This window comes from Pristiophorus japonicus, chromosome 6 (genome assembly GCF_044704955.1).
Source record: "Pristiophorus japonicus isolate sPriJap1 chromosome 6, sPriJap1.hap1, whole genome shotgun sequence".
NCBI lineage: Eukaryota > Metazoa > Chordata > Chondrichthyes > Pristiophoridae > Pristiophorus > Pristiophorus japonicus.
The window spans coordinates 197,282,653-197,300,905 of record NC_091982.1 but is presented as its reverse complement, the minus strand read 5'-3'; the positions used below and the strand labels follow the sequence as shown (position 1 = coordinate 197,300,905).

At 40.6% G+C, this 18,253-nt stretch overlaps 1 protein-coding gene across 1 annotated transcript in view; it reads left to right on the top strand.

Annotated features, from left to right (window-relative positions):
• The window catches only part of plch1 (phospholipase C, eta 1), a 201,750-nt gene that overhangs the window by 149,394 nt on the left and 34,103 nt on the right, over window positions 1-18,253 (top strand). The window contains exons 16-20 of the mRNA XM_070883536.1: window positions 424-585; window positions 10,961-11,044; window positions 11,269-11,357; window positions 12,756-12,853; window positions 17,107-17,286. Coding sequence (XP_070739637.1) covers window positions 424-585; window positions 10,961-11,044; window positions 11,269-11,357; window positions 12,756-12,853; window positions 17,107-17,286 — 613 coding nt within the window. The remainder of the gene's footprint in view (window positions 1-423; window positions 586-10,960; window positions 11,045-11,268; window positions 11,358-12,755; window positions 12,854-17,106; window positions 17,287-18,253) is intronic.

Sequence of the window (18,253 nt, the reverse complement as noted above, 5' to 3'; positions counted from 1 at the left end):
AACAAGGGTGCAACATTTGCAATGATTTTAAATGTGCATTTTTTTGCCACAAGTTCCCACGAAGACAGCCTGTTAAAATAGCAGTCGAGTCCCGCTGACATAATTGGAGCTTGATCTGCACATTTAAAGAATATGCTGGTTTCTGGCAAGTGTTACGAATAATGACAGACAGGTAAAGACCATCTGCTCCATGTGTTCTTGCTGCCTCCTCAGAAGAGCAGGTTAAATTTGAAGACTGCAGACAGGGTTCAGGACGTTATCGGATATGTCTCCCGACTGATTTTTATTGCCTGGCCACCTAGTTTCTGTTGAGCTAAAACCGCCATAATATTTCTTTCTTTAGGTTTGCACCTCCTATTTTAGCAGCTGTTTAGGGACATTATTGATACAATTTAACACTATATTAATATGTGACCCATATAGGGCAATGGTACAAACCACCATCAAGTGGAATGTTTTATCAGAAAGAAACTGGATTTCTTGCTGAAAGAGTCTCAGATCCAGGATAAAGAGGATCCAAATAGCTATACAGTCTGTGCACTTCTCAGAGCGACACACAAAGGTCTAAATGACAATCTACAACAGGTAATATTTGTCATCTTGTATATCATTTTGAATCCTTCCTTGCTGTGCCTTTGTGCCTTATTAACTGTGTCAGCTAGAGCTCAATGGATAACACTCTCGCCTCTGAGTCAGTAGGTTGTGGGTTCAAGGCCCAGTCCAACGACTGGAGCACAAAAATCTAGACTGACACTCCAGTGCAGTACTGAGGGAGTGCTGCATTGTTGAAGGTGTCGTCTTTCAAATGAGACGTTAAACCGAGGCCCCGTCTGCTCTCTCAAGTGGGTGTAAAAGATCCCATGGCATTATTTCGAAAAAGAGCAGGGAAGTTATCCCTGATGTCCTGCCAATATTTATCCCTCAATCAACATAACAAAAGCAGATTATCTGGTCATTAGCACATTGCTGTTTGTAGAAGCTTGCTTGTGTGCAAATTGGCTGCCGCGTTTCCCACATTACAACAGTGATTGCACTTCAAAAGTACTTCATTGGCTGTAAAGTGCTTTGAGACGTCCGGTGGTCGTGAAAGGCGCTATATAAATCCAAGTTTTTCTTTCTTTCTTACTATCATGGTTTAATTTCAAATGGAGAGGGAAAAGAGAGTTTGGATAAAACTATGCTCTTGAAACATCGATCCATTTATCATCAATGGATAGTTGTTTATAAGCTTCATAACTTCACATACTTTTACTCGGACTTCTACTTTGTTTTTGAAAAAGATCATTTTTTTTTAAATGTCCAGTTGATGAGTTTTGACAGTCTTCAGTAGATCTGAAGCAAATTCAACATATGAAATTATTCCCCATCCTCTGGATTCCTTTTTCAAGTTAGATTGCTCTGAAGAAACTTATTTTGAAAATATAGTGTTCATAGAACTGCCAAATAGAAAACTAGTGCTGACATTTCATATGCAATATAGGACATTTATTTCTAATAGAATTTTATCTTGATATTTTCTTCCAGACATTGCCTATTTTATATCAACTTAATGCTTATGAGTTAAGACATTTGGCAGGATAGATCAAATTGAATGAAAATTTAGTATACAATAAAACAGAAAATACTGGAAATACTCATGCAATGAGACAGGGTTAATTAATAACCTTGTAGAAAGGGGTCTTGAGGAAAGAGTGACCATAATATGATAGAATTTTATATTGAATTTGAAAGTGATTTAGATAAATCCAAAACTAGTGTCTTAAATCTAAACAAAGCAAACTACATAGGTATAAGGGGCGAGTTGGCAAAGGTAGATTGGGAAACTACATTAAAAAGTACGATGGTAGACAAGCAATGGCTAGCATTTAAAGAATTGATACATAAGTTACAACAAATATACATTCCTTTAAGGCACAGAACCCCACGGGAAAAGTGGTCCAACCGTGGCTAACAAGAGAAGTTAAAGATAGTATTAGATCAAAAGATGAGGCTTATAATGTTGCCAAAAAGAGTAGTAAGCCTGAGGATTGGGAGGATTTTAGAATTCAGCAAAGCAAGACCAAGAAATGGATTAAGAAAGGGAAAATAGAATATGAGAGTAAACTAGCGAGAGACTGTCTTGACGGAAGAAGACGCAGAAACCTCCTGGAAATAGTGGAGGAACTGAAATTAATTAGTATTAGTAAAAAAAATAGTACTGGAGAAATTAATGGGACTGAAAGTTGATAAATCCCCTGGACCTGATGGCCTACACCCTAGGGCTTTGAAAGAGGTGGTTATAGAAATAGTGGATGCTTTGGTTGTCATCTTCCAAAATTTCATAGATTCTAGAACGGTTCCCAAGGATTGGAAGGTCGCAAATGTATCCTCACTATTTAAGAAAGGAGGGAGAGAGAAAATGGGGAACTACAGGCCAGTTAGCCTGACATCAGTAGTAGGGAAAATGCCACTTAGAAAATAATAATAGGATTGGGCACAGATTTATGAAAGAGAAATCATGTTTGACGAACCTATTTTTTGAGGTTATAACTAACAGAATGGATAAAGGGGAACCAGTGGATGTGGTGGTTTTGGATTTTCAGAAGGCATTCGATAAGGTGCCATACAAGAGGTTAATTAAACAAAATTAGGGCTCATGGGATTGGCGGTAATTTATCAGCACGGATTGAGGATTGGTTAACATACAGAAAATAGAGAGTAGGAATAAACGGGTAATTTTAGGGTTGGCAGGCCATAACTTGTGGAGTAGTGCAAGGATCAATGCTTTGGCCTCAGCAATTCACAATCTACATCAATGATTTGGATGAGGGAATCAAATGTAATATATCCAAGTTTGCTGATGATACAAAGCTAGTTGGGAATGTAAGTTGTGAGGAGGATGCAAAGAGGCTTCAGGGGGATATAGACAGGATAAGTGAGTGGGCAAGAACATGGCAAATGGAATATAATGTGGAGAAATGGGAAGTTATCAACTTTGGTCAGAAAAATAGAAAAGCAAAGTGTTTTTTTTAAATGTTGAAAGATTGGGAAATGTTGATGTTCAGAGTGACCTTGGTATCCCTGTACACAAATCACTGAAAGTTAACATTCAGGTACAGCAAGCAATTAAGAAAGCAAATGGTATGTTGGCCTTTATTACAAGAGGATTTTAGTATAAGAGTAAAGATGTCTTCCTGCAATTATATAGGGCCCTGGTGAGACCACACCTGGAGTATTGTGTACTGTTTTGGTCTCCTTTCCTAAGGAAGGATATACTTGTCATTGGGGAAGCGCAACAAAGGTTCACCAGACTGATTCCTAGGATGGGGAGATTGTCCTAGGAGGAGAAATTGAGTAGACTAGGCCATATTCTTCAGAGTTTAGAAGAATGAGAGGTGATTGTTGTGTATCTGGACTTGTATATACTCTGTACAGCCACCAGAGGGCTCATTCCCCGGAGTCCCAAGGGATCTCATAATCCCTTGGGAGCACAAGTATTTAAGAGTGCTTCACAGGTTGGAGAGGCACTCTGGAGACCTGCAATAAAAGACTAAGGTCACACTTTACTTTGAACACAGTGTTCAGTCTGACTCTTTCTCCATACACTACAGTGATCTCATTGAAATGTCTAAAATTCGTAAAGGGCTTGACAGGGTGGATGCAGGAGGCTGTTTCCCATGACTGGGGAGTCTAGAACCAGGGGTCACAGTCTCAAAATAAGGGATTGGCCATTTAGGACTGAGATGATGAGAAATGTCTTCACTTAGAGGATGGTGAATTCTCTACCCCAGAGAGGTGTGGAGGCTCAGTCAATAAGTATATTCAAGACAGAGATCGATAGATTTTTGGATATTAAGGGAATGAAATATGGATAGTGCAGGAAAGTGGAGTTGAAGTAGATCAGTCATGATCTCATGAATGGAGGAGCAGGCTTGAGGAGCCGAATAGCCTACACCTGCGCCTATTTCTTATGTTCTTATACTCAGCAGATCAGGCAGTATCCGTGAAGATGTTTCAGGTCAATGACCTTTCATCAGAACTGGAAGAAGTTAGAGATGTAACAGGTTTTAAGCAAGTATGGAGGCAGGGAAAGAAGGAAGGGGAGAAAAGGACAAAAGGGATGATGGTGCAAGGCAAAGGAGATGATAATGGGACAAGATCCATCTTTTATTTCTTTACTTGTCCCATTACCATCCCCTTTTACCTTCTGCCATCATCTCTTTTGTCAATTAATCTCTCCTGCCTTCCACACTTCCACCCTATCATAGACCTTCCCTTTTATTTTTTTCCTCCCCACTCCCTTTCCTGGCCACTATACTTGCTTAAAACCTGTTACATCTCTAACTTTTTCCAGTTCTGATGAAAGGTCTTCAACTTAAAACATTAACTCTGTTTCTCTCTCCACAGATGCTGCCTGACCTAAGTATTTCCAGTATTTCCTGTTTTTATTATCTGCAGTATTTTGCTTTGTAAAAATTTAGTAACTTGACTGAAAATCTCATCTTATTTGACTAAATTTTTCCAGAAATGCAGCCACCCCAAAAAATTCCTAAATGGCAATGATATCTCTCAGGGTAGGATTGATGTGACTAGATTTTGTACTAATCTAATGACTGGTTTATGAAGAAACAAGCTCAATTGATATTCCTTCCTAACCTTACTACGTCTGTAACTAAGGAAATGTAGGAATTGTATAATATAACTTTTTTAGGATTGTGGCAATTTCAGTACAGAAGTTGTCCACTTGTCTGTCGTCGTGTCTGTGATGGTGCTAGCTCCGCACTTGAACTATCTATTTGCTGCACTTTCCATGTACATTTGTGTGTGCATAAGCGGGAAGCTGGTGTTGCTGGCGGCAGCAGCTCAAGTCCCAGGAGATCAGGGTAGAACCAAGTGGTAGGGGCTGTGCACACAAGAAGAGCTGTCAGGTTAGCAGCAGGGCAGCTCAAAGCTGGTGGCCCGGGGGACGGGTGGAAAAGAAATTGAGAAGCCTGGACTGTGAGATTAGAGGGATGGTGGTTTTGCCAAAATGATTATTGGCTTCCTCTCCTCCCATCCGTTTACTGGTTCCCTTTTTACTCCTTTCTTCGACTTTGCTTTCTTATAATGAAAGATAGCTAAGGACAACAAAAATAAAATGCACTGCGCATGCACAAAGGGCCTACTGCTCTGGTAACGTGTCGACTTGGTTAGGCATGTATAGCTGTGTCTCATCTGTCTGGTTACCAGAATGGGAGACTGGTTTCAATTTTAAATTTTCTTGTGGATGGCCCTCTCCTTACCAGGCAACCTTTTCATATTGGCCTTTTGTTTTCTGGCCTTCAAGAGCAAAATATCTGTGGGGTTCTAAATCCTACCACATTTGGGAACCCAAAACATGCTGGTGCTTCACAGGTAGCCATGGCCCTTCATTTGCAACTGATTCCCAACATTCTGGCTCCCAAATCTCATTGCTAAAGCCATTTCCTTCGACTGGAGGTTTTGATGTTATCGCCGTGTGCATCGCCCCGGTAGCACCCCAGACCCAAACTTCGCTTCCACCCCCTGCAGCATCGTCAGACAGAAAAATAATCTTCCCAATGATTATTAAGGACGTGGTAACAGGGCACTTCGAAAATAATAATAGGATTGGGTTGAGTCAACATGGATTTATGAAAGCAGAATCATGTGTGACAAATCTGTTAGTAACTAGCAGAATAGATAAGGGGGAACCAATGGATGTAGTGTATTTTGATTTTCAGAAGGCATTCGATAAGGTGCCACGAAAAAGGTTATTAAACAAAATTACGGCTCATGGGATTGGGGATAATATACCAACAAGGATTGAAGATTGGTTAACGAACAGAAAACAGAAAGTAGGAATAAACGGGTCGTTTTCGGGTTGCTAGACTGTAACTAGTGGGGTTTCACAAGGATCGGTGCTTGGGTCCCAGCTATTCACAATCTATATCAATGATTTGGATGAGGGGACCAAATGTAATATATCCAAGTTTGCTGATGATACAAAGTTAGGTGGGAATGTAAGTTGTGAGTAGGATGCAAAGAGACTTCAAGGAGATATAGACAGGCTAAGTGAGTGGGCAAGAACATGGCAAATGGAATATAATGTGGAGAAATGTGAAGTTATACATTTTGGTAGGAAAAATAGAAAAGCAGAGTATTTTTTAAATTGTGAGAGATTGGGAAATTTGGTGTTCAGAGGGACCTGGGTGTCCTTGTACATGGATCACTGAAAGTTAACATGCGCATTCAGCAAACAATTAAGAAAGCAAGTGGTACATTGACCTTTATTACAAGAGGATTTGAGTATAAGAGTAAAGATGTCTTACTGCAATCATATAGGGCCTTGGTGAAACCATACCTGGAGTATTGTATACAGGTTTGGTCTCCTTACCTAAGGAAGGATATACTTACCATAGAGGGAGTGCAACAAAGGTTCACCAGACTGATTCCTGGGATGGGGAGATTGTCCTATGAGGAAAGATTGAGTAGACGGCCTATATTCTCTAGGGTTTAGAAGATTGAGAGGTGATCTCATTGAAACATACAAAATTCTTACAGGCTTGACAGCGTAGATGCAGGGAGGATGTTTCGTCTAGTGGGAGTCTAGAACTAGGGATCACAATCTCAGAATAGGGGGTCGTCCATTTAGAGTAATTTCTTCACTCAGGAGGGTAGTGAATCTTTGGAATTCTCTACCCCAGAGGGCTGTGGGTGCTCAGTCGTTGAGTATATTCAAGACAGAGATCGATAGATTTTTGAATAAAGGAATCAAGGGATATGGGGAAGTGCAGGCAAGTGCAGTTGAGGTAGAAGATCAGCCATGATCTTATTGAATGGCGGAGCAGGCTCAATGGGCCGAATGGCCTACTCCTGCTCCTAATTTTTATGTTCTATCAGTGCCTGAAAAACATTTAAATGTGGCCTCAAAGTCAATGGAATGGAACATCGGACAGGGTGGAAAACAGGCGGCTAATCCAATACTGCCATTTTTATACCTCTGCTGAAGTTGAAAATTTAGCCCATAGTCCCTGCACATTTATAAGTGCTGTTAATGGAGCTTTATCACCTTGGTCTATATACCAGTGATAATGAACAGAAATTGATGGCCACTGGAATATTTCCCCTTGAAGTTCAAGCCTTTTTTATGAAGATGATATCACCCTTCAAGTTTAATTACACTGAGCATCAAAGCAACAATGATGTCTTGCACATAAATAGTGCCAGTTGAGATCACAATTTGCAATATTTGTTGGGCCCCGATGTCCAGTGTTCAAAGATGGAAGGGGCTTCAAGGTTTTAATTAGAGGTCCTTTGCAATTGCTATAAGCATGTACATGCATAGACCCGAGGAGGAGCAGGAATATAATGCTAAATCAGATGTAATAATTTCCACTATTTGCCAAACCAATCACTATGTCCAGTATCCTTTATACATATAGCTGACAGGACAAATAAATTCAGTTTCTTTCACAGTATCCAACCACTTCATTACAAATGGCTTTCATTTTGAGTGTCTGTCAGATTGATATCTACACTTATGACCAAACCATATTTATGGTTGAATATTAATATCAGCTCATCAATAATGTTTGGTGCACTAGGGACCTTTTGAAAATATTTATCCCTGAATATACAATTGTAACTTTAAAAAAATAGAAAAAATGAGATACTACAAATTTCTAGTTTTGCTATTTTTAATGAAGAATGGTGCGAGAAAAGTTTTGTTTATATACTTGTAATTTTTCACAGAAACTAGCTTTCTATTTTAGCAGCATACTTTAGAGGGTACTAGATGTTTTTGGCTGTTCTGAAAACTCAGAGTTAAATAGAAAGGTGTACAGTTACAATGTTATCACATCAATCTAATCATTCCAGTTTGGTATACTGAAAAATAATTAGTAAAAATCCTATAGTACTTGTGTGGCCTGTATATGTAGTACAGTTCACTGGTGGTGCTCAAAGCATGGCATGCAGAGCATTAAGATTTCAGTATTACCTGGAAATGTAATGCTGCAACATCAGCTTTGTGGAATTAACTGTTTCCAGACATAGTGAATTAGTGGAGTCTAGGTAGAGGACAGCCTCTAACTATAGTTATGAACAGAAGAATTGCTCAACTAGAAATTTTTAATGGTAATATCTAGAAAAAGCTTAAAAGGAAAATATCTTCCTGTTGCTCACTACTAAATTTTACTATAAAATAAAATTATTTTAATATATTCTTTATAATTGCCGGAGAGGGGGAAGCTTGACATTTGAGTGGGACATCATCTTGTACATTTGCTATGATCTAGGGTACCGTTGACTGTGAATTAATATGGCTTTTAATCTTGTTTGGTGTTTGGATTCTATTACTGTTGAACTTAAGTGGGCTCCATTGTTCCAATATCAAACACCAATCAAAAAGACCAACTGGAAAACATAATTCAGTTTCTGAACCATTGATTAGTCAACTGGCTAGTCTCTCTCTCTCTCTCTCTCTCTATATATATATATATATATATATATATATATATAATATATATCAAGCCCAGATATCCAGTTGGCTTGGAATGCTACTTTATCAATGCATGCTTGACATTTGGTGGAGTACCTTGCAATAGCAGAATGTTCTCTCATGTTTTTGTGGAAGAGGGATTAAAGAAATAAATTAATCAAGGGAAAAGTGATTTCAACATTTCAGTTCTTCTTGTAAAGAAAACAATTTAGGTAGCATTGATTTTTACTGAAATACTTTCCAAACTCATTTCATTATTTTAGTACATAAACCTATTTAGTTTCTTACAATACCAACTGTTTCATTCATATTGGAAAATCGAAAACTCTAATTTCAGGTATGTTGCATCAAGCAATCCAAGACTGGTTAAATTGTTTATATGCAATGTAAAGCTCCCTCAAAGTAACTGTAATCTTAAAAAAAAATGCCTTCTACTCTAGTTGAGATATTTTTAATTTTCCACATTTGTCGACAAGAAAGAGGCAGAGAGGTTGTTTCCACTGGTCGGGGAGACTAGAACTAGGGGGCACGGCCTCAAAATACGGGGGAGCCAATTTAAAACCGAGTTGAGAAGGAATTTATTTTCCCAGAGGGTTGTGAATCTGTGGAATTCTCTGCCCAAGGAAGCAGTTGAGGCTAGCTCATTGAATGTATTCAAATCACAGATAGATAGATTTTTAACCAATAAGGGAATTAAGGGTTACGGGGTGTGGGTGGGTAAGTGGAGCTGAGTCCACTGCCAGATCAGCCATGATCTTGTTGAATGGTGGAGCAGGCTCGAGGGGCTAGATGGCCTACTCCTGTTCCTAATTCTTATGTTCTTATGTTCTTATGTGATCCAGTGATCCCTGAGAGCAAGAATGCCAAATGGAGGGTAGTTTTGTGTTGTGCCATGGTTGCTGGATCACAGTCTGGGCTGCTCAAGCTTATTTCACATAAGACACTTGAAACCAGGAGACAGCGGATACTTTCATTCCATCAGTCTGGGCTGGATTTAAAACCAGGACCCAAAGGAGGATCCAACTGAAATAACACAACAAATGTTCAAGTAGCCTTTTTTTCATTCCCTGCCATCCTATTTTTGTTTTTTTGTAAATATATTTTCATAACCTGTTATATTCCCTGGATAAAAAGCCGGGTAATGGGCAATATTACTCCTGAGCTGCCCACTCCTGATCGGTGGTGTTTGTGAAAATGCCCTGAGAGATTCACCTGTCAACAGCATGACTCAGATTACCAATGTACATGATTATGTGATTATAAAGCCACACCCAAATACTGCAAAACTGGCTTTAGTTGTTGTGCATCACTATACCACCTGTTAAAAGGTTCTTAAACTGCTAAACATTAATTAAGAAAAATAATTTTTCCTTTTAATGTAGTAATTGAATCATCATAAGTGTTGAGCTTGTGATCTGTGCGATGCTTTGTTATGATAGTTTAATAATTTTACAGAACAACTTTAGTATAAATGTGGTATATATCAATGATTTAGACTTGAATATACGGGGTATGATTAAGAAGTTTGTCGATGATACAAAAATTGGCTGTGTGGTTGATAATGAAGAAGAAAGCTGTAGACTGCAGGAAGATATCAATGAACTGGCCAGGTGGGCAGAACAGTGGCAAATGGAATTAAATCCTGAGAAGTGTGAGGTAATGCATTTGGGGAGGGCTAACAAAGCAAGGGAATACACATTAAATGGTAGGACACTGAGAAGTGTAGAGGAACAGAGGGACCTTGGAGTGCATGTCCACAGATCCCTGAATGTAGCAGGCCAGGTAGATAAGGTGGTTAAGGAGGCATACGGAATAATTGCCTTTATTAGCCGTGACATAGAATGCAAGAGCAGGGAGGTTATGCTTGAACAGTATAAAACACTTGTCAGGCTACAGCTAGCGTACTGTGTGCAGTTCTGGTAACCACATTACAAGAAAGATGTGATTGCACTAGAGAGGGTACAGAGGAGATTTAGGAGGATGTTGCCTGGACTGGAGAACTTTAGCCATGAGGACAGACTAGATAGGCTGGGTTTGTTTTCTTTGGAAGAGGTTGAGGGAAGACCTTATTGAGGTGTATAAAATTATGAGGGGCCTACATAGAGTGGATAGGAAGGACCTATTTCCCTTAGCAGAGGGGTCAACAACTAGGGGGCATAGATTTAAAGTAATTGGTAGGAAGTTTAGAGGGGATTTGAGGGAAAATGTCTTCACCCAGAGGGTGATGAAGGTCTGGAGCTCGCTGCCTGAAAGGGTGGTAGACGCAGAAACCCTCACCACATTTAAAAAGTATTTGGATATGTACTTGAAGTACCGTAACCTACAAGGCTACAGACCAAAAGATGGAAAGTCGGATTAGGCTGGATAGCTCTTGGTCAGCCAGCGCGGGCACGATAGGCCGAAATGGCCTCCTTCCGTGCTGTAAATTTCTATGATTCTATAAGTCTGACTGCTTTAAATTTCCTTTTATTTCCTCTCCAGAAACTAGAGGTTAAAGAAGAGGTTAAAGAAAATGGGAAGAAAGCTCACAACCGTTCATTTATCAGTAGCTTTTCCAAACAGGAGGTTGGATTTGCTCATTTTACTCTATTGATGCAATATATTAGAACTGTTATTTAAAACATAACTTAGGCAATGAATATATAACTGGTTTGTACACAGACTACTATAGTTTAATATTTAAGCTTATTGAAAATATAAAAGTGAACAGCAGTACAGTTATAATCAATCTTGTATAACAACATGTTGCATTAAAGCATTAAATATGATTATCTTCCTTGTTACATCAGAAAGGTGGAAAATCCAAAGCAAAACTGTACAATACAAGTGATGAAGATCAGCCGGATTCCACAGGAAAAGAAACTGGGCAGGTCTACAGGTTAGGAACATTGCAATTCTCTTGTTCACTAAGAGTATTTCATAACGTTTGAAATTTTCAAGGGTTTAATAATACTATTGATTCACTTTCTTTGGAAAAACTTATTGTTCCCAAAGATATTCTGTTGGTGTTTATATTTTCCTTAATGTAAAATAATCAATATGCACCAGTTTAATTTTTCCCTTTTCACTTCTGAACTCTTAAAATGAACTTGAATAACTTACATTTTTGAGAATGAATCATCTTTCAAATTGGACCAGTTATAGTCATGAAAATAGGAACAAAGAGAAAAATACTGCAGATGTTGGAATTCTGAAAACAAAAACAGAAAAAGCTGGAAATACTACTGTGTGCAATCTACTCTACATCAGGGAAAACAAATGCAAATTAAGTAATTGTGTTGCAGAGCACCTCTGATCTGTCTTTAAGTGTGACCCTTAGCTCCCCGTCGCTTGCCATATCAATTCTCCATCCCACTTCCACTCTGCTCTGTCTTTGGCCTTCTAGTCTAAACAGCACCTCATCTTTCGACAAGATACTTTGCAACCCTTTGGCCTTAGCATTGACTTTAATGACTTCAGACCTTAACTACAGTTCCTATTTTCTCTGGCAATAAGTGCTGGCAGTGTTGGAGCAGTGTGCTGGTGTTTCTGGGGATGAGGGAAAGGAGCATATTGGTACTTGGGGTGGGACCCCACACTACTGGCAGGGTGGTCTATACCCTTGATATTGACCTGCTTTTGTTTCTTCTTCCCAAGTTCTTAGACCACTAGAGTCTGCTGTGCTGGTTTTTCATACTTCCCTTTCTGCCTATCTCCCCATGATATGCACAAGCTCGGTCTCCTTCGTCTTTTATTTCTTTGATTTCTCTTATTATGCCTCATTTTGTCTCCTCCTAAATCACTTCTGCCATTTAACCTCCAGTTCTCAATCCAAGCACTGCATTCACAGGTCTTTCTATTTCTTTTTTACTGTGTTTTTTCCTCTTCCCTCTCCTCTTTTCCTTGTTTCGTTCCCTTTTACATGCTGTTCACCTGTAATATCTTCCGGCCCTGAGTCTTAGACCTGAAACATCGGCTGACTGATGACTGTCTGATCTGAGTACTTCCAGTTTTTTTGTTTTAGTTTAAAATTAGTAGGAATCTGAGTGCACCTATACTTTAAAAAAAAAATGGAAAACAGTAAAAGTAATTTTTACATGAAATGTTTTTCAGCAGACTTTTGAGTGCCAGCTACTGCAATCTTACAAAACTGCTTTTAAATGACAAAATTTCACTGAGTTGTAAATAGAATTATTTAGCTTATTAGTTACCCTTTCCTCTAGCTCATGATGAATAGGTTGGTGCAGTTAAACCACCTTTCCAATCATCGGTAAACTCTCATCGTGTTTTTATGTAGGATGGGTCGCCACAGAAAAACAGTGAAACTCTACCGTGGTCTTTCTGATCTGGTTATATGTACCAACTCTGTGACTTCCCAGGATCTTCGAGGGAAAGGTAAGTCATATCTGAGAGATTATCGCAACCAAATGTAATTCGTAATACGTGAGATGCCAATGAAATGGCTGTAAAATTCTGTTCAGGAAAGAATTAAATTCTGCTTGAATGTTTTAAAATCTGGATTAAGTATTGAACAAAAAGTTGCAAATAAGCTCATTACTGATTAAAGTACACCATGGTTAAAGCAATTACTGCATAACCTGATGGTCAGTAATTTATCTACTGCTGCATCTTGTCACGTGAATTCACCAGCAAGCTTGTGATGAATTTAGGGTTGACTGAAATATTTTTGCAGCTGTAAAAGTAGGTCACAATCATGCCAACTCTTTCACCAGTTGGACCTGCTATCATCTAATCATAAACCGTTTCTTTTCTTTTTCCTGCTCCCTTTTCTGTCAAGTTTTTTTTTCTGTCTCCCCTTTCCCTGAAGGCAATGACTGTGTGCTGTGGTAATATCTTTGAGGGCACCCTCTGATACCTTATCTAAGTGGCTGTTGTTTACATAAGAACATTAGAAATAGGAGGAGGAGTAGCCTCATGAGCCTGCTCTGCCATTCAATAGGATCATGGCTGATCTGATCTTGGCCTTAACTCCACTTTCCTGCCTGTTGCCCATAACCCTTGACTCCTCTGTAGTTCAAAAATGTGTCTATCTCCACCTTGAATATATTCAATGACTCAGCCTCCAAAGCTCTCTGGGGTAGAGAATTCCAAAGATTCCCGACCCTCTGAGAGAAGAAATTCGTCCTCATCATCTTAAATGGGTGACCCCTTATTCTGAAACTATGCCCCCGAGTTCTACATTCCCCCATAAGGGGAAACATCCTCTCAGCATCTACCCTGTCAAGCCCCCTCAGAATCTTACATGTTTCAATAAAATCACCTGCATTCCAATGAGTACAGGCTCAACCTGCTCAACCTTTCCTCATAAGATAGCCCCTTCATCCCAGGAATCAACCTAGTGAACCTTCTCTGAACTGCCTCCAATGCAAGTATATCCCTTCTTAAATATGGAGACCAAAACTGTACGCATTACTCTAGGTGTGGTCTCACCACAATGCCCTGTACAGTTGTAGCAAGACTTCCCTACTTTTATATTCCATCCCCCTTGCAATAAAGGCCAACATTCCATTTGCCTTCCTAATTACTTGCTGTACCTGCATGCTAACATTTCGTGTTTCATGTACGAGGACACCCAGATCCTTTTGTACCGTAGTGTCTGTAGTCTCTCTCCATTTAAATAATATTCTGCTTTTCTATTCTTCCAACCAAATGTTTAAGTGTGAACCCAATCAGTGGTAGCCTGAAGGCTCTGTGCCTCAATGCGAGAAGTATTCAGAATAAAGTGGACGAATTAACTGCGCAGACAGCAGTTAACGGGTATGACGTAATTGGCATCACGGAGACATGGCTCCAGGGTGACCAAGGCTGGGAACTCAACATCCAGGGGTATTCAACATTTAGGAAGGATAGGCAGAGAGGAAAAGGAGGCAGGGTGGCGTTGCTGGTTAAAGAGGAAATTAATGCATTAGTAAGGAGGGACATTAGCCTGGACGATGTAGAATCGGTATGGGTGGAGCTGCGGAATACCAAAGGGCAGAAAACGCTAGTGGGAGTTGTGTACAGACCACCAAACAGTAGTAGTGAGGTTGGGGAGAGCATCAAACAAGAAATAAGGGATGTGTGCAATAAAGGTACAGCAGTTATCATGGGCGACTTTAATCTACATATTGATTGGGCTAACCAAACTGGTAGCAATGTGGTGGAGGAGGATTTCCTGGAGTGTATTAGGGATGGTTTTCTAGACCAATGTGTCAAGGAACCAACTAGGGAGCTAGCCATCCTAGACTGGGTGATGTGTAATGAGAAGGGACTAATTAGCAATCTTGTTGTGCGAGGCCCCTTGGGGAAGAGTGACCATAATATGGTAGAATTCTTTATTAAGATGGAGAGTGACACAGTTAATTCGGAAGCTAGGGTCCTGAACTTAAGGAAAGGTAACTTCGACGGTATGAGGCGTGAATTGGCTAGAATAGACTGGCAAAGGATACTTAAAGGGTTGACGGTGGATAAGCAATGGCAAACATTTAAAGATCACATGGATGAACTTCAGCAATTGTACATCCCTATCTGGAGTAAAAATAAAACTGGGAAGGTGGCCCAACCGTGGCTAACAAGGGAAATTAATGATAGTGTTAAAATCAAGGAAGAGGCATATAAATTGGCTCGAAAAAGCAACAAACCTGAGGACTGCGAGAAATTTAGAATTCAACAGAGGAGGACAAAGGTTTTAATTAAGAGGGGGAAAATAGAGTACGAGAAGAAGTTTGCAGGGAACATAAAAACTGACTGCAAAAGCTATCAGTTGGATTCAGGTGAATTTATAATGGGGAACAAAGAAATGGCAGACCACTCGAACAAATACTTCGGTTCTGTCTTCACGAAGGAAGATACAAATAACCTTACGAATGTACTAGGGGACAATGGGTCTCGTGAGAAGGAGAAACTGAAGGATATCCTGATTAGGCGGGAAATTGTGTTAGGGAAATTGATGGGATTGAAGGTCGATAAATCCCCGGGGCCTGATAGTCTGCATCCCAGAGTACTTAAAGAAGTGGCCCTAGAAATAGTGACTGCATTGGTGATTATTTTCCAACAATCTATCGACTCTGGATCAGTTCCTATGGACTGGAGGGGAGTTAATGTAACACCACTTTTTAAAAAGGGAGGGAGAGAGAAATGACAGCAGTAGTGGGAAAAATGTTGGAATCAATCATTCAGGATGAAATAGCAGCGCATTTGGAAAGGAGTGACAGGATCGGTCCAAGTCAGCATGGATTTATGAAAGGGAAATCATGCTTGACGAATCTTCTGGAATTTTTTGCGGATGTAACTAACAGAGTGGACAAGGGAGAGCCAGTGGATGTGGTGTATTTAGACTTTCAAAAGGCTTTTGACAAGGTCCCGCACAAGAGATTGGTGTGCAAAATCAAAGCACATGGTATTGAGGGTAATGTACTGATGTGGATAGAGAACTGGTTGGCAGACAGGAAGCAAAGAGTCGGGATAAATGGATCCTTTTCAGAATGGCAGGCAGTGACTAGTGGAGTGCCGCAGGGCTCAGTGCTGGGACCCCAGCTATTTACAATATACATTAATGATTTAGATGAAGGAATTGAGTGTAATATCTCCAAGTTTGCAGATGACACTAAACTGGGTGGCGGTGTGAGCTGTGAGGAGGACGCTAAGAGGCTGCAGGGTGACTTGGTGAGGTGAGTGGGCAAATGCATGGCAGATGCAGTATAATGTGGATAAATGTGAGGTTATCCATTTTGGGGGCAAAAACACGAAGGCAGAATATTATCTGAATGGCGGCAAATTAGGAAAAGAGGAGATGCAACGAGACCTGGGTGTCTTGGCTCATCAGTCATTGAAAGTTGGCATGTAGGTACAGCAGGCGGTGAAGAAGGCAAATGGTATGTTGGCCTTCATAGCTAGGGGATTTGAGTATAGGAGCAGGGAGGTCTTACTGCAGTTGTACAGAGCCTTAGTGAGGCCTCACCTGGAATATTGTGTTCAGTTTTGGTCTCCTAATCTGAGGAAGGACGTTCTTGCTATTGAGCAAGTGCAGCCAAGGTTCACCAGACTGATTCCAGGGATGGCTGGACTGTCATATGAGGAGAGACTGGATCAACTGGGTCTTTATTCACTGGAGTTTCGAAGGATGAGAGGGGATCTCATAGAAACGTCTTAAGATTCTGACGGGACTGGACAGGTTAGATACGGGAAGAATGTTCCCGATGTTTGGGTAGTCCAGAACCAGGGGACATAGTCTTAGGAAAAGAGGTAGGCCATTTAGAACTGAGATGAAGAGAAACTTCTTCACTCAGAGAGTTGTTAACCTGAGAGTTGTTGATGCCAGTTCATTGGATATATTCAAGAGGGAGTTAGATATGGCCCTTACGGCTAAGGGGATCAAGGGGAATGGAGAGAAAGCAGCAAAGGGGTACTGAGGGAATGATCAGCCATGATCTTATTGAATGGCGGTGCAGGCTCGAAGGGCCAAATAGCCTACACCTGCACCTATTTTCTATATTTCTATGTAATCCTGCCCTCATCCAATGCTCGTACTGGGAAGTTCTGTTTTTAAATTTGATAAATTACACCAGCATAAAATAGCCATGGATGTTGATGCCTTCGTTTCATGTATGGTTGTGTTCCTAGTTAATATTCTAAATATGTTTAAACAGGTCCTGCTGGGAATGTTTTGTCTTTAAGTGAGACTCGAGCCCACCAACTTTTACATCAAAAACCTGAACACTTTATCCGTTTTAACCAAAAACAACTTACCCGCATCTACCCATCTGCCTACAGAATAGACTCCAGCAATTTTAACCCACAAGAATACTGGAATGTTGGCTGTCAGATGGGTAAGTGTGTCAGTGATTTCAAAATCTAATGGGCGAGAAATTTGGTTCAGTATCGCCTCCCGTTAGCGCCCCGTAGAGGCGGTAAAGCGTCGCTCATGGCTTAATGTCCAGCTGCGGAGATTTTAGCGGCGCCTGGAAGCTTTGGTTGAATTTTACCGGCGGTGCTAACAGTTAGCATCTTGCCATCTAACGCCACCCAGATCATGACATCAGTATGCGCCCGGACGCAAACTTCGGTTTGTGTGCCTCACTTACCGACAGCCGCTGAACACGCCAGAGAAAGCAAATGGTCTCAGCTTCTTTGGGCGATGCCGGGAGGGTATTTAAAGGGATGAGCAACCAGACGTCACAATGAGTGCTACGTTTCCACATAGCACAGTGCGTGTATTTCTGGGATTGCTGAGACAGATTATCGTCAAAGTTACAGTTAAGTAACGATTTGAGGTGTGCATTTATATGAGTGTAGTGCTAACACACCACTTTCGCTTCCTTCAAGCAATTGGTAGGCAGCGTCTACAGAGAAGGGAGTTTGGGAATGTGGGGCTACGAATCAGGAGACCCCATAGACGTCGGGACAGGAGGCCTAATCCCCCACGGGTTTATACTCATCATATTTAGATTTGTTTGAGGAGCAGTGCATTAGAAGGCTGCGGTTCCGCAATAGTTAGTCACCGAGCCATGGCATCTCCTGCGGCCAGACCTACAGGCTGATATCGGGACCAGGACTTTGCTGTCTGTCGCAGTGAAGATAACTCAAGTGCTCAGTTTCTATGTGTTATGTCTTGAATAAAGAATCTGACCAGATACTGTAAGCTCAAAGTAATGTGTGACCGTAGTCCTTTATTACAGGTCTCCAGAGTGCCTCTCCAGCTTGTGAGACCTCCTTATATACAGGTGCTCCCAAGGGATTGTGGGATTCCTAGGGACTCCAGGGGATGAGCCCTCTGGTGGTGAAACAAGCTATTTA